Below are 20,528 nucleotides of genomic sequence, written 5' to 3'. Positions count from 1 at the left end.
GCATTTCAGGCATACTAGGTTTATATACAAACCAAACAGACCACATCGTACCATAAAATAAAAAATAACATTTGTACAAGATTTAGCGAAATGTGGCTGTAAATGTGGGAAATAGTAATTGATAGACTGGACATAACTCAAGAATGGTTCACAGTTAAAAATTCAAAATAAAGCTTATAATAAGAGGAACATGAATAAAAATAGTTTGGTTACTTAGCAATTGTACCATTCGAATATATGTATAGTATTATTCCATAAATAGATTTTAACATATATCATTCATTATTCTCATCGGGATATAACACCTATTAAAAATTAATCACCATTTTTTACAATAAACTAAACAAATAATAAGTAATGAGGCGTTCCATAGAGACTTGTGTATAGTTTAACGACTATTTTTGCAACCAGAGTTTACCTACTGGACAAGCACTGAAAACCATGAAACAACGAGTAGCATGTAACCGTCAGAATGCACTACTGCTGAACCTAAGGTCAGGACAAAATAGCAGTGTAGTTCTCTTTGACTTCCAATGGTTATCTAAGTGATGACGATTGGTGATAAATGTTATCTTCGAGAGAAAGTTATAAACTGTAATTTGAAATTGATAGGAGCTGGGTGGTTCAACAAGATACTTCGTGATTAAAACATTAAGAATAAAAAAGTAAACTGAGTGTATATTTTAACCGCCTGTTGGTCTATAATTTTTGAGGGTTCTTCATTCGATTCTTTGGACTTCTGAAATGTTCACAACTCAAATATAACAGTCCACAACTGAAGGTATTTAAACTATAACTGTTAAATGTTTAGTTGAATCTGTAATAAAAAATTGACGTACAAATCTGCTTATTTAAAACTTCAGTAAATGTTTTCCATTGAACTGATGAAGAAAATGAGGAAGATAAAAGTTGATAAATCGACTATACAATATCCAGACTGTAGAAAATGTTAGCAGGCAATTATACCTAGTAGCCAAATCAGTAAAGCATAAATGTCAATGGAAATCTTATATTAGTCATGATCTCCGAAGAATTGTTCAATTGTTCTAATCACTGGATGCAACTAGATGAAGTGTTGAGTAAAGTGGATAAATGAACACATCAGTTGACTAACTGAAATCAACATTTGTTTTATAAGTGATTTATTTGGAAACACTTATCCTATAATGACGCTTGATCTCTCATTAAACTTTAAAAAAATTCTAACTTAATATGAACAGATCAGTTGAAACTTGCCACAATTCTCTTAATCAAATTCACAAATACATGAAAAGCTATCTGCGATGTAAACTTTCTTTTCTTTCGATTTCAGACGTCCAGAAACGTCATTTTTATGGTTTACATCACCGTGGAAAACATTCAAATTCATTATATGGAAAAAAATGAAATGGGTGATTATCGGATTATTGATATTCCTTATCATTGGCTTATTAATAGTATTATTTGTATATGCTATACCGGTGAGTCTATGATTACTATGTATGATATGATAATTTTGATGAATCAATTTATTTTTTTACTAATCTTAAGGCAACTATAATCAGACACCAAAATGGACGATAATTGAATACCTTAGAGTAGTGAATACTTTGTTGTTCTAATTTGTGACCATAGTAATATATACGGGATTACAAAGTTTTGTGAGTCGAATGACATCCTCAAATAATTAAGTTGGATTGATATTATAGCGTGATTTACATTTAATGTAACTAATAGTTTAGTGAAAATATGAACCTGATTAACTCAATAATTTACTGAGTATTAAATTTTTGAGAAACTCATCACCAAACTAATTAATAAATATAATGTGCAAACACTTATTGTCTTGTATGGGTTTACGGAGCTTTCGCACAGTTCAAGGATTGGTTTTCATCATGAATTGATGTGGGATGAGAAAAACCAGAGAACACCTGACTCATCTTTATTTATAGATCCTACAAGTTTGTATTTTCAAACCGAGACGAAACCAAACTCATCTATTGTCATATAACTGGACGATAGTTGAATGATATAAGCGCACATTTTTATGCTCATGAGAATGAGTATTCATAGATACGATGGATTGTCGAATAACTTTAGTTCTACAATGTCAAAGAATAATTTTTTAGTGAACCGACACACTGAACATGGATCTCAGTTTACTACAAAGGCCAGTGCCTAACTACTAGTTATTAGCATAGCCAGATATTTATTTGGTTAACAAGTTGATGCTTACAATAGAGATTATTTTACTGAATGCTTACGTTCATCACAAACTGATATCAGGTGATAAATGAATGGGACATTGAAAAGTAATAAAAATCATAGTTATAGATAATACAGTTCCCATTATTGCTATGAAAAATAAGGTTAATGTACTTTGTACGGAATCGAGCATTGTTATGACAGAAGGAAAACTCATACAGTTGGAGGGAAGGAAAAAAAATAAACATTATTGATGGGTGAGGGTTAATCTTATAATCAGAAGCACTAGATTTTCTTTTTAAAATAATATCACAACACAGATTTACTTTGGATGACTAGTTATATTTAAGTAACTATGAAACGAATGCCATAACTTAACTAGTAGAAATAAAAACGAACATCAAACTGAATCAGTGCATAACCGTACACTTGATCCCACTTAATGAAACGCTATTTCTTAAAATTAAGAAGACGAAAACAGTATTACATAGAATCTCGGTTTATTCAATGGTTTAACTGGACAGGGCTAAAAACGCAATTAGGTATGAAGTACCTTGGGACATACACAATACCTTCTCGAATGAATCTTTATCAGTGTTCATTATCAATATGTCGAGTAAACTAATAAACAGAGACATAAACAGGAAATGTTTCACTGGAAAAGTCACTAAAACCACGTGGCATCAGGAAAATATTCAATAAACTAATTTGCGATTCTTCAACTCATTACCTCCAGAGATTGTACGAAGAATACATCGTTAAATCATCAACTGTGAAAGCATTACGATCACCCTCTTATTTCTTTAGGTTACCACATCATGACTCACGATTCCCAGACATATTCACCCCGAATGACTGATTGGTGATCAGAAATCAGTGTCATATTGATTGAACCGAATATCACCGACTAAACTCGAATGTAGCTATTAGATTGAGCGGCTCAGTATCACACTCACTGTTTTTGGTTGGTAGTAAGTCGACAGAATGCTTCGGCTGGGTATAGATTGTGTAAGTTTGTAGATGTCAGTAGGACATATCCACGACCTTAAAGAAAACTATGCTCCACATGTGGTATGAACTCAGTTCACCTAACAATTCAGTGTCGCTACTTCTACTATGAGTAATAGGATAGCAATAGACGATAAGATACTTGTAAAAGACAAGCCGTAAAGTAGTTAACATTGTATTTACAATTCATTTATTTCCTTGCCAAAACACTTAACGATCTTGTTTGTTCTTTTTATTTAATACAATTTTAGCCACTTTTGGCGAGGAAAATGGTTGGAGTTTAAATGGTCGTTACAGGACCTTGATTGATATTCTTAAAATTCACTCCTAATTTCTATTTTACTTCAACCTTATATTTAAAATAAAACTGACAACAATTTGTTAGACTTTCATTTAATCTTCCAAATAAGGAAGAATTTATTTTAAACGAAAATTCGGCAACAGATAAATCCACTTCATTCTCTCTTGCCTTTGTTTTATCCAGAAAGTAAATAGGTTTTACGATCTGACTAATGTGCATAAAGGAAGCAATCAAAATTACTTTATCATGTGTGTGTTCTCTTTTGAAATTGTGATATGTGATTTTAACCCAGTTATATCTACACTTCCACTGAGTGGAATTTTCGAATACTCTTACTTATTAAAAAAAACAACTACAGAAAGCTCTTAGTGATTCGATTGAAAAATCTTAAAAAAATATCTTTTCCTTTCCTTTTGGTCTTTTATCAATTTTTATCTGACATGTAATACAGAGTTTGGAAAAAATATGACTACATACCACTATAGGTGGTGGTTAAGGCCAACTGGGGACGGATGATTTCCTCTCCTATAATCCACTTACTAGTAACTTATTTAATTAGTTCAACGAAATAATACATAAATTGGTTCATGTCTGCTCCCACTAAACTTGCTACTAAGTAGAAGATAACCCATCCTCATTTCTTCCTTGATAAATGATATTTTTGCTTAATATTTCTTTAGTTTTGGCCTTTCTTAGTATGCGAACAAGAAAAATATCCCAATTTCTTATTTTTGAAAACATTATATGGTTAAAATTTGTGTTTCAAGTTATTTGTATTCAATGATCACGTACGTTGTTTTTAGTCAATTTAGCTAAATAAAAATTCTGGATGCAAAAAATTATTACACAGCAGTATTTGTTTACTGAGTGTGGCCGATAGGCAGACAGACGACGAGGAAATAGAATTTTAGGAACATGTCTACATGGTTAGCGTTGGATGGTAATGTTCACAACCAAATCGCCCATTTATGGGACAAAATACTAACGAAATTTATGAAACCACAAAATCCCGCGGAAACATTTCCTTGTCTAATTTGTTATAGAGCCATTGGGTCACGTAAACATGAAATCATATGGAGAAATGTAAATAAACATGGTGATGATGCAGTAAGAGAACTATGATACTAGGTCATATGATGTGAGTGATAATACAAGCTTGTGAAACGTTGAAAGGATATGCATAAATAAAGAAGAGTTGTATAACATTGAATTATAATGTGCACGGAGTAAGATAATTAAAACGTTTTTGCAATAAATGTGATGATGTATGAAACAACTAGTAGTGTAAAATCAAAGAGCAAACAGAAAGCAAAGACATTTTGAAATACAAAATTGTACTAACGGGAAATAGAATTTTTGTCCAATTCTTACCAACATATCAGTTTGAATAGCCGGTTTTAGCTAATGGAAACGAGGTTATTCCTCAGTAAACTTTAACAAAAGTCAATAGGATTACTTTTCCAGTCTGACACTAAGCTACAGAAGTTGAAGAACTAACCATTCCATGTTCGTTTGCCATAGATGTATCTTTAACTTACTGCAGGTCACGTACATTTGAGTTCACATTTAATTTGGTTAAGCTCTTTTGTTAACTTATTTAACGGACAGAGTCATTTGTATAATAACAACTTGTCTATACCATTGTACCTTTATTATTGTTGCGCTTGTAGAGATATGTATGCTTGAGCCATGCTTACCGCCTACGCACATGTTCATTCTGCTAGGTTTAGTGTTAGGTACTTAATTGACTCGATGATTCATTCATTTTCCTGAGTACTAACCCCACTCATTCGACTCGCTCACTTGCTTTTCGGCAGTAGCCTTTCATTCTTGTTTTGCGTCCTTATGGTTTCGGAGAACTGTGCGTGATGCAATAATAAACGCGATCAACGCTTTGTATTCGTTTTCTGATTTATAAACCGTTGGTAGCGTTATCTAGTAACGGTTATAAGGACGAACAATGTACGAAGTTTAAGGATAATATCGAATACCGACCACAACAAAGCAACCTATAACTTCGTCAGTAGACAAAAAAATTGATATCAAAATAGACAACAGGACAAGACGTGAATAATGCAAAAACAACTAGGTACGACGACAAACGATTATATTTATCAGGATAGTAGACAGATATCGTAAGATTACACACATAAATCTGTCAGAACGATAGATGTTTAGTAGTATCACGCTTTCGGTACATGTACCTCTGAATTTAATGTTGTAAATTTTGTTTGAGCCACACTCACAAGGTTCATACAACATATAGCAGTTTTTTACAGTGAAAACTTCGAAGTAAAGAATTCGCTCATTGTAATTTCTCAAATGTATTTGATTTCGACATTTAAACGTTAAATGATTTCAACTGAAGCTGTGCCAAGTAGATGATGTTTAGCAATATCTATTCTCAGTAACCTGTGATGATTTGAATTTGGTAGACCGTTTCCTAGATTTGTATGAATTATAAAAAAGTTACCTTAGTATTTTCTTGTACAAAATGGTCTCAATAGATGTTATTTTTATGGCTATTCCAATTTCATTCGTCTTCGAAAGTTCTGACTAAACAAGTAATAAAATTTCTATATTTCTGTAAACAAATGAAATGTCAGTGGTTTGCTAATTGTTGGGGATGCCAGATCCCCAGAAATTACTTGGTATACGTCTCATTTTTGCAACTCCATTATGGAAATCTGAATCACATATATTCGCGCCGAAAGCGACCACTTTCACCTTCAGTTTGTATTGATTCATTAGTTAATTGCCACTTTTAGTACGCTATTTTGTGACGTGTTTTTCTGTATATATATGCATAAATAGTGTGCCTGTTCGTTCAATCTTCCGCACTGATTATGGAATATGCATTTTTCCCGACCGAATCTGCTCTTCCCATAGTTAGCAGGGCTGAGTTGCAGTGGAATAGCTTAGTTTGTCCTGTTGTTGTGTAGCTAACTTTAATTCTGTTGGCCGCTTGTATGTGACACCGAAATCCCCCCAAACATAGCACTAACGAATAATGAAGTGACGACAGCAGGGAAAATAAATGCTAGACGTTTACGTTTGGATTTTCACTTTTTATTTGTTTGTTTGTCTGCAATGTTGCACGGGAAAGTAGGCTATTCAACGCGTTATCCATAACTTGGTGGAGCCTAGTGTGGATTTACAATCCAATAGTGGTTCAATATTGAGTGTTTCAACCACGAAGACATCATTTAATTACATTCAGGCAGAGGAATATAGCAATTTCACTGGAAATTTTATTCAAAAAAATCGACAAACACTTTAGCTGAATATACTTGTATCCCAGAGTAAATACGTGACTCACTGAGACTCAAAGGCAGTATTCACTTATTCACACACCAGAGCATTATCTATTCTGAGTTTCAAGGTCACGATAGTCATTACCATGATAGACAGATACGACATTAGTACTAACAGCACATATCTCCTCCTAGTTTTAGATATTTATAATCAGATTTTTTCACTCTTTACTTGGTATCATGGACTCAAGTTTCTAAACATATATATTCATAACACCACCTCTTCATTAAAAAAATTCAGAAAATGCAACATTATTTAAAAAACAAATGTATTTGGTTATTTGTCTGTCTAACCAACTTTCACTTTACCATTTTCTGTTATCTGTTGTGAATGCAATGCAACTGGTTCGGGCCACTCTAGTATACTCAGATTATCAATCGATTTTGTGGAGACTTTTAATAATTGTTCTGTGGAGAAACATAAAAAGATTTCAAGTTAAATTAATCTAAAATTGGTTAATACTTATGTATCTTGAACAACGTACATTGTTTTATGACATGGCAATGGAAATATTTCACTAGGCAACAAGCAATCTATAAGCTTAATACCCTCTAAAGTTTGCGCGAGGTTGACTGAAGCCAGAAGATTGTCTTGGCTTCTCGGAAATCTGTATATAAGGTATGTTTGTGTACAACTGAATGAACGGTTCAACAATAAACAATAATTAGCTTGAATTACAAACTCAAATTCAAAGTAGCAAGCTCAGCAACAACAAACGATACTTAGTAAAAACGAGGGCAAAAATAACTGCACAGACATAAAGTATATCAACCAACAACAAAGTAGTTATTTTAAGATTAACCAATGAAATATGAGAGGGATGTTGTTCAATAAAAAATACTAGTAACACAAAATCTAACAACCTTATATTCTTAATACATCAAACCGCATACTGTACGAAGGCATTCATACTTGCCAACAAACTATGAACGGAACTAAGAGGTGCATGACAAATAAATGCCGGAAATCAGAAGGACTTGCGAAACTACTACTATCAAGTTGTTAGTTTTTTAAGTAAGATACGAATTAGGTATTTACTAACATATTATTCTTCTTAGTGGGTATTTCATTATTACACTCAGTAGACAACTATTTCTTTATATAGTTGTTAATGTTGACAGTTATTAAATATCGTATAGATCGGAAACATTTGCGATCATGTATCAAACGAAGTTCTAAGAGAGTTAAACTATTCTTGTTCTGTAACCGAATTACAGATCACCTTTTGCACAGCCAAACAAAACTAAGTGACTAAATACATTGAAACAATACACAAGTCAGAAATTGTTTTTAGACTAGTCTTCGCTATAGGTATTCCCGGCTTATAAGCGATTCTGGTAAGTTCAATATGAAGAATCCCCCTTATCCTGAATAATATCTAATGCTTTAATATTTATACTGCTCTGACTTTTAATATCGAATTCCCAAAACAAATTTCGGCAGTTAAAATGGATTAGATAGACTCATATTATTTATTTAAAAACAGTTTATTTTGAAGAATATTTGCTAATAAACACTATCGATTAAATCACCAATGGTTTGAATTTCCCTCCTCAACTGTTACAATTCGGATATCTGAGTAGTGTTAGTAGTCCTCACCTGGCGCAATTATATCCTTATGCAAGCACATAAGCTTGTATAAGGTAAAATGAGTTACATCAAATACCTGATACAGTACATGTTGTCATGCTCTTCATCTCATGATAGAAGAGATCGCTTTATTATTTTGATTCATTTTTCCCAATTTAAACGTATAACCTGATTCCTACTTGCTTTCCCTTTTTTACTAATTCACTATTTCTCAATATTCTAGTCATTTTCTAATGTTTCTGAACTAGACATCAGGCGGCTTAAATCAGTTAACTATTAAGTGAATTAGTGAATTTCAGAGTGATCAGAGCACAAAAATTTAAACAGAATACTGAGTAACACCTAACAGCACTGTTATCCTTACATCAATAGCTTAAAACACACTGTTCTTAAAATGAACCGATATCGTGGTATCAATCGAGAAAAATCCTGTAATAACTGGGACTAAAAAATAAGAAACTTGGAAGTACCATTTTCATATTTTTCTAACATCGTAACATTGATAAGTACACGAAAACAAAAGACATCAATAAAAGAACAACGACAAACCTCTTGATGCAGCATCCAAATCACTATGAGTGAATAGTGATGAGTAACCTCCGTAATTAAGAATTCGTAATAGTACTTGAGCTGTACAACATATTTCATCCTAGTATTTTATTAGAATTGTATTAAGAACGAAGAGATGAAATGGAAATATCAACAATAATACACATAATACATTACACTTTTAAGAAGCAATTATAAATATTTAACAACTTATTTCACAAACAAACACAATGTGAATGCGATTAGCCTTACATATGTACGTAAGGGATTGAGTTTACTCGTTTTTGATATTTAAAATTGTAATTGATCAATCTTGATGAGTACATGCTTATTCTGAGTGGAGTTTCCTGATAATTTGGATTGTAGCTAGCAGTAAGATTAAGAAGGTGCATTTTATCCTATTTGGGGCACATCAAGTGCATGCATTGGTATCCTAGTATTGACTAACTAGCTTAATAGATAACGGACTGAAAGTGTGAAGCGAAAGATGTTGAATTCAAGTCTTAATGTAAACATTAACACTGAAATCCACGTACATCTACTTGGTGAGTGGCAAATAAAACAAAATGTGTGATAGCGAGAATATAAATGAAATCGAACTAGTAGTCCTAGTTTCGTGCATAAAATGACCACTCAGTCATTAAGACATGGCGTAGCATCTTGAACGGATGTGTATTATTTGCTTAAGTATCCACAATTATTATCAGCTTGGAGTGGTAATTTTTTAAAGAAACCACACAGATCATTTGAAATCCATTCTGTGGTGCATGAATGCGGTTGTCGCTGGCACACACTCTTGAGGTTCCTACAGAATAGAAATAAATAGTAATGTATTGCTCTCTTTCTCTCCTGCTTTTTTTAAATAGTTTTTTTCCAGATTATTTCAATGATTTTAACCCTCACAAGATAATAGTAGAATAAGAGAGTAAAACTCATACATCTACACGTATACTAACCTGTTCAGCAAGAGACATTAACGAGTGAAGACGTACATTTCCTTGTTCACAAGGATCAATTAAACCTGTACTACTAGGAAGAAGAAAACCGCTGGCCAATAGATGGAATACACGTCTAGTAAACAATATATTTGAGAATAAGAAACACATACAGATATTTTACTTCAATTAATAAACAAAACGCTGATTAATGTGTGGCGGTTATATAGTTAGTAAGGTGTTCAGGTTTGAATCAATAGATAGCAAGTTTAATAATAATAACAATAATTAATAGTATTAATAATAGTACCAATAATAGTGGTAATAATAATAATATGACAATAGTAGGAATAATAGTAGTGACAGCAACAACAATAATAATAATAATAGTAATAATAATAATAATAGTAATAGCTTTAATCAACAAAATTTATTTGACTTTAGTATTCTTAATACAAAATATCCAAATGCTGCAACAAAATGTTTGTCTTGTAACCATTCTACTGATAAGTTCATGTAAATGAATTAATACAGTAGCAACATTTTGGGGATTTTACGTTCACATTAGTTAGTTGCTAAACTATGAATGCTCAACTACGTAGTTCCGTGAATGAAACCTTGAATCATAATTATTGAATGACAGTTAAAATAATTCACTAATGAATTCCTGAAATCTACGAAAGCATGACCCAATCAAAAAAACTTTACACAACTGAACAGTGAAACATTTTCATGACTTTAATATTTATCATTTCGTCTCTAGTTCAGATAGAGGAACAGTAACATGTACATGTATTTAGCTGGTGATAATTAAGCATGAGTATGAGATAATTAAAAGTCATTCCAAGCTTAATCCCACCTTTTGTAAAGACAATCTTAAGAGAAATAAGAAAATAGTTAGGGATCCAGATACCATCACGTATATGAATATAAGAGGCTTGCGATTAGAGACCCATTCTGAAAAAACGCCTTACGTGACTCAAGAAACTTGATCCATTAAGCCCAAAAAGGACTGATAGATGCACTGATCCTGGAAAGTAAACATCCAAAATCTTTGACAGACATCCTATTCCGCTGAGTGTTTTTTATCAAGTCGACCTTTGAATCGTGAATCTGTAAACAACAAGTCATCTTTTTGGGTTGTACTGATGTGTATCTATAGGTTACATGGCCCACACAAAGGGACCTCTTTCGAGAAGTATCTCCGAGGACTACCAAACTTAGTGATCAAAAGTAACACACAAGCCAACAAACAGCTCAATTCTAGAACATATCGTAAATGATATTCACTTTTGCCCACTGGAATACTCCTTTATAATTATGTATCTCAACTGTAAGTTAAACACAACCTCTCTCATCAGGAAAAAACTAATAGACCATCATGATACTAGATAAGATAGAGGTTAATACACTCTCAGGTTTGCACAACCTGATGAATAAAATACGATTATATTTGGAAAGAAAACAAATTCCCTACAATATTTTATTTCACAATATAGATATCATGAGAAGACAAAAATGGTCAAAGTGAAATGGAACCGAATTTGAGCTTCAAAGCAATAAATTAAAGATAATTGCCATTTGGAGGAATCATTTTGATACTTTCTAATATAACAGATAGTTTAAAATATTTTTCTCTAGCTCACGGATACTACGATAATACGTTAATATGATAATAAGACCAGTCACGTCATATCAGACCCAGGATTCACGAACCGGAAAAGAGAACCAGAGTATAGACTGGATAATATCTTATTCAATACAATTACAAGCAGTCACACTCAGTGAGTCCGGAGTAGAAATCAATGGGAGGAAAAGAAATCACATATTTGATAGTCAGTAAACTAAGTGTCTGTTTGTCCACGTTAAACGACTAATCATATTTTACTTTCACAATTATTTATCACTTCCACATAATAGGATAATATTAGCAATCCACCTTGAGTCAGAGACAATTAGACTTTAACTTAACTTTCAACAATCAGGTTGTAGGTTTGAACACCAGTCTACCTACTTCGATTTGTATAATCGAGTATTATAACTAGACCTCATATTTACAGTGTGGCTCCAAGAAAATTCTACGAACATGTACCTCATAAATGATTCAAAATAACTTGTATAACTATGAGTATCATTTAGCATGTAATACCATAGATAGAAAAAAATCACCAAAATTACCTGAACGCATGATTAAGTGGCAAGGGTTGACGTGATGGATTATTCATTACAACATAATGAGCCTTGAAAACAAATGAAAACATGTATTGTGCAAATGATTATTCAACTTACTAACAAGTCTATCAACCAAGAATTCATATAAGCAAAACCTCGAAAACGTCGTCGAAAATCTTTTAAGATACGAATTAAAACCTTCACACTAAGAAAAAAACAATTTAGTAATGTATGGTCAGAAGTTAAATAATAATTAGGTACGTAGTATGTGTTGCATTTTCTTCTGCCCATCTTAAATGACGAATTGAAGCCAAGGCAATCTTTTGAGCAGTTAAACTAACTGAAAGAAGAAGAAAAGTTAAATAACAATAAGGAACCATAGAAGTATTAATTTAATGTTTATGGTTTTGGTGCATTGATGAACTAAAAACTGGAGAAGTTCGTTTTAATTTAAAAGTACCTGATAATCAATATATATATATATAGAAAGTAATTTACTATTGAGGAACTAAATTGTAATCAAATATCCAACATCAGTTCGTCTAAGTGAATTAGTAACATGAAACAATCGAAAGTAAATAAAAATAATATATTTGTAATATCCCCGATGAGTAGAAAATTTAATTTTTCTACTTATTGGGATATAACAATCTACCCAATGCTCAATTTATTTGAAATTATCAAATCAAATCTTGGTAATGATACCTACAAACTCATTACTCGAAAGTAAACAAAATGTAAGTCGGTGATTGTAAAATTCTATCGAGGCTCCAGACTTCCCGATTAAGTGAGGCGTAGATCTGACAAATCAAGACGCAAAATTATCTGCAAACACTGATATTACGAAATTATGTGAAATATGTTACAAACCTCAATTAGCGAGGTATCTCTGGTAAATACTGTCAATGTGTAGTCACAGAAGGATGCTTACTAAAGGAAATATATAAAAGTTATTTACTACAACATACGATAAGCTATGTGATAGCTAGAAGCTGTGGCAAAACAGGAAGGGAAGACAATAATTGAAAATGGAAACGAAGAATACTAAATTGGATGCTATTGAGATAAAATAAAATCTTATTGGGTACACTAGAATTGAAACCAACTTTTACAAATGTTATTAAATACGGTTACAATAATCAACAAATAGAATGTTACAAGTATAAGTAAATGCTTAGCAATGTCACACACAACTTATATGCGTCACACACTACATACTCAAAGTTATTGGCATTGTACTGTTTACTGAATATTAGTAAGTAGTATAAGAAAACCGGATATAAAGAGAATAAGAATAAAAAGACAGGGATTTAACAGTTATCGTCAATGTGAGAAACGGCGTCTTGGGGATCAAAACATTCGGGTTTTTATTAACAGCTTGCATGTTTAAATCATGCTCCACTGAATTCGGCATTCGAATAATATTTTTAGTCCTTACACAAAGCTCAGCAAACAAACCTTTACTCGATAAGCGAGTGACAATATAAAGCCAATGTACTACGACTGAGAACGAATATGCATCGGTCATAGTTGTCACACTTTACATCAGCTTGTCTGATATAATTTTATCAGAACTAACAACTAGACGCCATCATATCAGCCAAAACCATTTACTATCAGATGAATGTGGTCAGATTCCTACAGAATGTCGATTGAGGCTTACATAACTTACCGGTTAATTCTCAGGAAGTTTTCATTTACACGACTGCATATAAGAGACCCAGAGAATTTCAACAGTTATCATCAAGTATCAGAGAAAAGACGAATAATCGACACTTACTATGTATATCAGGACTTGTTCGATTCAAATTCATTGGAGTAGTAGTGATTAACACTTGCACCATATAGTCCCCTGAGGCAACAGAAAATCCATAGCTTTCTAATTCAACTTTAGAATTAACATGTTCAGCTGGTGAATTATTGCTTGTCAACTGGCGACGAACAAAACTTGCTAAGTTTTGTACAGCTTCAAGAGTTGGGAGTGTTCGAAACACGCAGGCCAAGTCAGATATACATGAACCATTCAACCACGTGTTCAATTTGAAAGATCCAACTGAACGAACATGATCCAATTGCTGAATTAGATAGTACGTTGAATTTTAAAAAGCAATTTACACAGAGAAAATTACAAAGCATTTTCTGTTCATATAACCACGTGGAAGTAACTGATATATATATATATATATATATATATATATATATATATAAGGCTGGTTGAACGCATACCTAAGTAACTGCAAAAGCAAATGAATTTTAGTCAGTCAATCAGCTAAAACGTAGAACCAGGCACATATATGCATCGGTCCAAGCTGAAACCTCATTAGCACAACAAAACGATCACCAAATTCACAGTAATAGTTACTTCACTGGTAGTGATATATAAAAGAAAGATTACATGTAAGGATATAATATAGGGAGAAATAATTAGTACGTTGAAAGAAAAGTATAAAGTAATTTTAATCTCACGGTTTAAGGAAAGATAGTGTATACACCAACGCCATTGTGATCGATTCTGAGCCATGTCACACAGAGTCTCCAACCATTGGTTACGATAGCCACGCGGACCCCAACCAAGTAGTCAACATCTATCAACATGGCTCAGACCAGAAGTTAGTTACTTTATGGACTGATGCCACGTTTTGGTTTGGCCGCCCCTAACTTTTTCCCATCCGTTTCTAACACTGGTCAGCATTGCGCACCGTGGTAATCGGCGTTCAGGTATATGCAACACGTGGCCCAAACATCTCAGTCGATGAAGATTCACAACCTCATCAACTGATTTACCATCATTCCCTAATACCCCGCGTCTAACATCACTATTACTTACCCGGTGATCCCAACGGATGAGAGCAATATTCCTAAGACATCTATGGTCAAATACCTAGTAACTTACGGGTATCCTCTACTCTTATTGGCCACGTTTCATAGCCGTAAAATAAAAGAGAACGAACTGCTGCGCAGTATACTCGTCCCTTAGTTGATAGACTGATATCTCGCGTTCGACTTCACTCCCTATCCTAAGTTTAGCTGTTGACGCAGGTCATTCCTGAAGCAACAGTTTGCGTTTAGAGGGGGAGAAACACATCCCAAACATCCTAGCTTTGTTTCTCAGTGTTACCAAAAGACTCGGCATTTTATCAACATCTTCACATAGAGTATGGTCCGAGCCACTGTTTTTCCTATTTTTGTTTCCTACTGTGAGCAGAGATATAGCAAAGCCATGACAAACAACGAGAACTATTTTTGAGAACATTATTTCACACGACTCGAAGTTTGTACAGCACTCACATTTAGTAGTCTCCAGGTCATTCTATAAACTATAAGCCTTCGTTTGAAGCATAATTCACTGTCATAACATTTTTTTATGCCAAAGCTATTTTAATTTAAACGGGACCTTATGTACTCCATTTTTCTACCCTGATGGTTAGCTTAGACATAATTGTATTTTTTCTAGTTGTTTTTGCGTGTTGTGGTCATGTTAGTCATTTATTTATTCGTGTATCTTTTCACACTAGTCTAAATCAGGAATAAATCGAATAGTGTTGAGGTTTACTCGTCTTCTCTCTTGATTGTCAAGCAATCAGGTGATAGAATAGTTCTCATTTCTCTGCCCAAGGCTGTTGGTTTCGATTCGGATTTCTGGCCTCAAGGTTAAACCAGTTAGCGTATCGTGGCCCTAACCTAGACCGAGACAACACCCACCTTCCAATTTGTCCAGTTGACCTTTAATTTTTGTACAGATAAATGTTCTTAACAAGTATGTGTGTGATCAGACTGTTCACATAGTTCTGATAATCTTCGTCTTTTCAATGAATTATCCAAATTTATCAAAGGGATTAACTGTTTTAAAGACCTGATTTCTTTTAGGCATACCATCCCAGTCTAAGAAAAGCTTAAAGGTAGCATGTACAGTTTACATAAGGTTTTGGGCTCTCTTATATGAAGTTCGATATATCAATCGATTAATTGCTGTTAGAGAACAACAAATTCGAGGTGACTAGAGAAAGTTTGAGAATCAAAAGGTATAACTTAGAGAAATATTTCCGGTACCAAGAAGTGAAGTATTTTAAGGTCCACAAATTACCCAACTGTTTAAGGTAAGTATTCATAGGATACAACAGGACTTTCAAAGATGCAACAGGAAGATTATGGAACAACAATAATGACAACATACCCCAGATTCGAATATAGACGGATTTACAATAATATTATCCAAAATTTCACAAATTCTGTTGTTTAAATTCGACAGAGCGTGTTGAGAATCAGGAGATGGTGTTAATTTCCCATGATGATCTAATAAACATTGCAATAGTTTTTGGTCATCAGCAGGAATGATGAGATTCGGTTCTAACATAACAAGATCCAAGGGGAATTGTGGAGTAAAGGGACCGGTCTGTGAGCTGATAGTAAGAATAGATAAAGTGGGGGATTTTCTAAAATTCATCTCAGCCAAGTTTGTTAAAAATCACGTACAAAAAAAGAACCATGGCTGAGTACTAGAATACATTAGTCAAACCGTACCTACTGCATAGGGGTGAATGATAATAACTCACCAATTATTAAGGTATACGACCGAAGTATGAACCTCTTGACCCGATACAGAGCTAAGGTTTGGAGGCCTTAACAATTATGTTTTGTCGTGTTGTCATGTTCTAAATTATACTGGCTAGAGGGTCCGAAATACAGACGATGATGGATACTGTTAATAAAAGACCAGATCTATAATCCAACCTGACAGGCCAAGCTGCTATACAAAGGCACCTCAATGATGACAGAATGCAAATGAGCGAAGACTGGATTTTGAAAGAGCTCTTGTTTCAAAACAACTTCACAAGTAAATAGGACAGTGTAAGCAGTATTTTACAAGATAAAAAAACATAAAAATGGCTGCTAGTTGTGCCAACATCACATTACAAAAGTCACAATGATAATAGTTATTGTTGTAACCCCAAAAAGTTAATTTACTTTGAACAGTCAGAAACTGTCTTTACACCTTACTGTGATTCACAGTCTAATTCATGATCACTTTATTTCAGCAACTTTACACTTATGCGAAGTAATTATAAAAACTTTAAAAACTAAACACTTCTCGTCTATGATTTCAAAAAAGATATTTTTCCTTCAAATCCAACACACCGAAAGTAAACTTGCAAAATGAGTCATTGATAAGTTCCCCGATTCTAAAACCAAATTGTCTCTCAGATAAATAAGTGTTATCAATGCTACTGCTTCGACACAGGCACAGATTTAGATGTACAGCTACGAGAATCTAACGTAAGAATGTCACTCTATAGATACATGCAGGTTATATATACATTATATATATATATATACCCATAAGACTGACTACACTGCAAAGTTGCTCATGGGGGACAGCTGACAGGCGCATTCCAAGTGAGGGCCGGAGTCAGACAATGCTACTTGCCCTCCCCCTTCTCTTTCTTCTGGTGGTTGACTGGACTATAGAGACCTCAACATCTCAAGGGAAGCATAGAATACAATGGACAGTTTGGATGCAGCTAGACGATTTGAACTTCGTATATGACCTAGCCCTTCTATCCCATACACACGAACAAATGCAGGTCAAGACAAACAATGTAGCAGAAGCCTCTGAATCAGTAGGCCTCAACATACAACAAGAGAAAAAGTAAGGTCCTCAAATACATCACGGAGAACACTAACCCAGTCACACTTGGTGAAACTCTGGAAGAGGTATAAACTTTCGCGTACGTGGTCAACATCATCGATGAGCAAGGAGCATCCGATGCATACATAGAGGCAAGCATTGGCAAAACAAGGACAGCATTCCTATAGTTGAAGAACATATGAAACTCAAAACAACTGTCAACCAGTGTCAAAGTCCGAATCTTCAGTACAAACGTCAAGACTACTGCACAGAGCTGAAACTTGAGGAACTGCCACGACCGTCATCAAGAAGGTACAAGTGTTTATTAACAATTGTCTAATCAAGATATGCAATATCCGTCGGCCGAATATCATCAGCCACAACCTACTGTGACAGAGAACAGACCAGCTTGCAGCTGGATAGGGAATTAGGAAAAGATGCCAGAAGTGGATTGGAAATACATTACGGAAATCACCAAACTGAATCACCGGACAAGCGCTTACCTAGAATTTTGAAGGGAAGCGGAAAAGAGGAAGACCAAGGAACACACTGCATCGGGAATTGGAAGTAGACATTAAAAGGATGAATAGCAACTGGAAAAGATTGCTCAGGACAGAGTTCGGTGGAGAATACTGATGGGCGGCCTATGCTCCTCCATGATGGGTAACAGGTGTAAGTAAATAAAATAGGCCAAAAGTCAGGCGCTAATTTTATTGATGCACAATTAACTCAAAACTACAAATAACAATTGTTTATGCTACTTTGTATTCCAGTGTATCATATGCCGACCATCGATGTCACCTTTTGGTATCAGTCTACCTAAAGATTTAGGTAGATACCTCAAGTAGTCGCAGGTCTACTTAGCTTGGGTCATCCCGAGTCATATAGGAATACACAAAGTTCCCGATTTAAATTCGAAAACCAACATGTAATTCGTGGCTAGTTTACTACCAGAGGATTATATACTAAAAATTTTGACAAATGAATGAAAGCATGAAAGCGAACAAGATTAACATCACTTTGTATATTCAGAACCACATGTCCAAAAAAATTAGGGTTGCTTGACAATGGAACGAATGTTAAACACCTAAATACCCTAATGGGAATACATTCTTGTGCTTGTCATTACAAACAAAATGCTAAAAACGCCACTTCAAGAGTATAAAGAAAGAAATCCAGTATGTTCATATCATTCACTTACATTTAAACAGTGGCACTTCCCCACGAATTTTCTTATTGAGGCAAAATGTCTCGAAATTAACACTACTAAACCTGAGTGTCAGAGGAAGTAAGGAGAGATGGGCTTCCCAATACTCACACAGTCTCTCCCTTAATTTTCGCGTTGGGACTAAAACTTGTGGACGACGTGTTTAGGAAGATGAAAAAGCTACCTACCTACTAAGGTCTAACGGTCATAGATTAGTGTGCGGAATTCGAACTGAGGCTAAGAATTAGAGTTATGGTTCCCGTCGAGAACCACTATCAGAAACTATGTCATAGTGGTACTAAGCATTATGGATAAACAGACTTCGAGCCAAAATCTAAGACTTGCCATCTTTAATTTCATTAATTCATTTATTTATTAGTCTCGCCATCTAGTTCTGACTTATTATTTAAGTGGGACGTAGCTCACGTGTTAAGAACACGAACCTGATAATTTTTTTCATTTACACGCTATGAGTTTAAGTATTCAATTGGAGTGGAACAGTATAGAATCGTACAAGATATTTAAAAAACAGTAGACGAAATGTGAGGGACATGTAATCTGGACTGCAACAGGTCCTTAATATAGTGAGCCTAATGACTTGACTGGTCTCAAGTCGTCTGAGCATTAAAATGCTACTTACGGGTTACTGCGTCGATATGGCGCTCTTTGCTGTGTGCGAACCGCCATTCTGACAGAATTTCTAAACACGCGGTCGTTCTTCCAACCTCAAACTTTACGTTTAATACGAAATAACATTGTGAAGGACTTACGTAAACGGTTAGTTCTTTTGTGTTCAGTTATTTGTGTTTTTTCAGTGTTCCGAGTTTTTGACATTCCCGAATGTAGGTAGTCCAGTTACACATCTTTAATAGTCATAATCAGTTTTATGGCTAATAAAGGAAATGGCATGATGTGATAAGGTGTTAGGTGAGAACAAATGTAATTATAACAACAACGATAATAATAGTAAAAGAAATAGAATATGAATAGCAGTGGTTGTGAGGTTAAGTCTTAAGAAACGCGTCAGGTACAGTTGTGGTGTGCTACTTACGTTGTCATAAGTAGTACATAACGCTAGTCAGGTGTAGCTGTAAATAATTCTCCAAAATCAATAGCTTTCTAAGTGTTCGACATTGGATGCTGACCACGTTGTTTAAGTGGACTTGTTTAACTGAAGGCTTTCGGTCATGCATTCGTACCTGATCACGTTTCGACTCAGCGTGGGACACTGCTCCTACGTTCACTAGCCAGCTTAGAATAAACGTTTCGCGATATATTGGTGTCGTATCAAATATATCTTTCCCACCTCTTCTCATCTGACTTCTGATTTCCATTGGTCGGGAAAAAGCTTCGCATATAGAAGGTGCTACTGGTAGCAGGTTGTAAAATCAGAATACTAGTTGTATCTTCACAGGGATAGAATGTCTGGAAGCAGAAGGTTGAGAAGATCGCAAGGCAGAGAAAAGGAAGAAAAAGCATCTGTTATGGAAATGCAGGAACAATAAAGTAAGAGAGAAATAATTGACGTTTTGCAGAACGAACATTCAAGTTAGAGACAATCGATTGATATTTTGCGGATGAGGAACTTATTGTATGGGTCTCAGATTTAATTTAGATGTCGTGCAATTTTGTGTTCAAATG

General features: G+C 34.3%; 2 protein-coding genes across 2 annotated transcripts in view; one reads left to right on the top strand and one right to left on the bottom strand.

The window, feature by feature from the left end:
* Smp_141010 (fer-1-related) overlaps positions 1-4,328 on the top strand; it is a 121,099-nt gene extending 116,771 nt beyond the window's left edge. The window contains exons 34-35 of the mRNA XM_018791741.1: positions 1,313-1,460; positions 3,444-4,328. Of these exons, the coding sequence (XP_018645156.1) occupies positions 1,313-1,460; positions 3,444-3,476 (181 nt within the window). The 3' untranslated portion in view covers positions 3,477-4,328. The remainder of the gene's footprint in view (positions 1-1,312; positions 1,461-3,443) is intronic.
* A 2,768-nt stretch (positions 4,329-7,096) lies between these two features.
* Smp_141000 (interleukin enhancer binding factor, putative) lies at positions 7,097-19,574 on the bottom strand (the record flags this gene model as incomplete). The annotated part of the gene is made up of 9 exons (XM_018791740.1): positions 7,097-7,215; positions 8,948-9,047; positions 9,904-10,018; positions 12,061-12,122; positions 12,172-12,259; positions 12,316-12,394; positions 13,835-14,129; positions 16,229-16,454; positions 19,528-19,574. 9 exons carry the CDS (start codon positions 19,572-19,574, stop codon positions 7,097-7,099), a joined length of 1,131 nt encoding a protein of 376 aa, XP_018645155.1.
* Positions 19,575-20,528: the final 954 nt, after the last annotated feature.

This window comes from Schistosoma mansoni, assembly GCF_000237925.1.
Source record: "Schistosoma mansoni, WGS project CABG00000000 data, chromosome 1 unplaced supercontig 0094, strain Puerto Rico, whole genome shotgun sequence".
Taxonomy (NCBI): Eukaryota; Metazoa; Platyhelminthes; class Trematoda; order Strigeidida; family Schistosomatidae; genus Schistosoma; species Schistosoma mansoni.
Note: the sequence above shows the minus strand (reverse complement) of the source record. Positions and strands in the feature narration are given on the sequence as shown.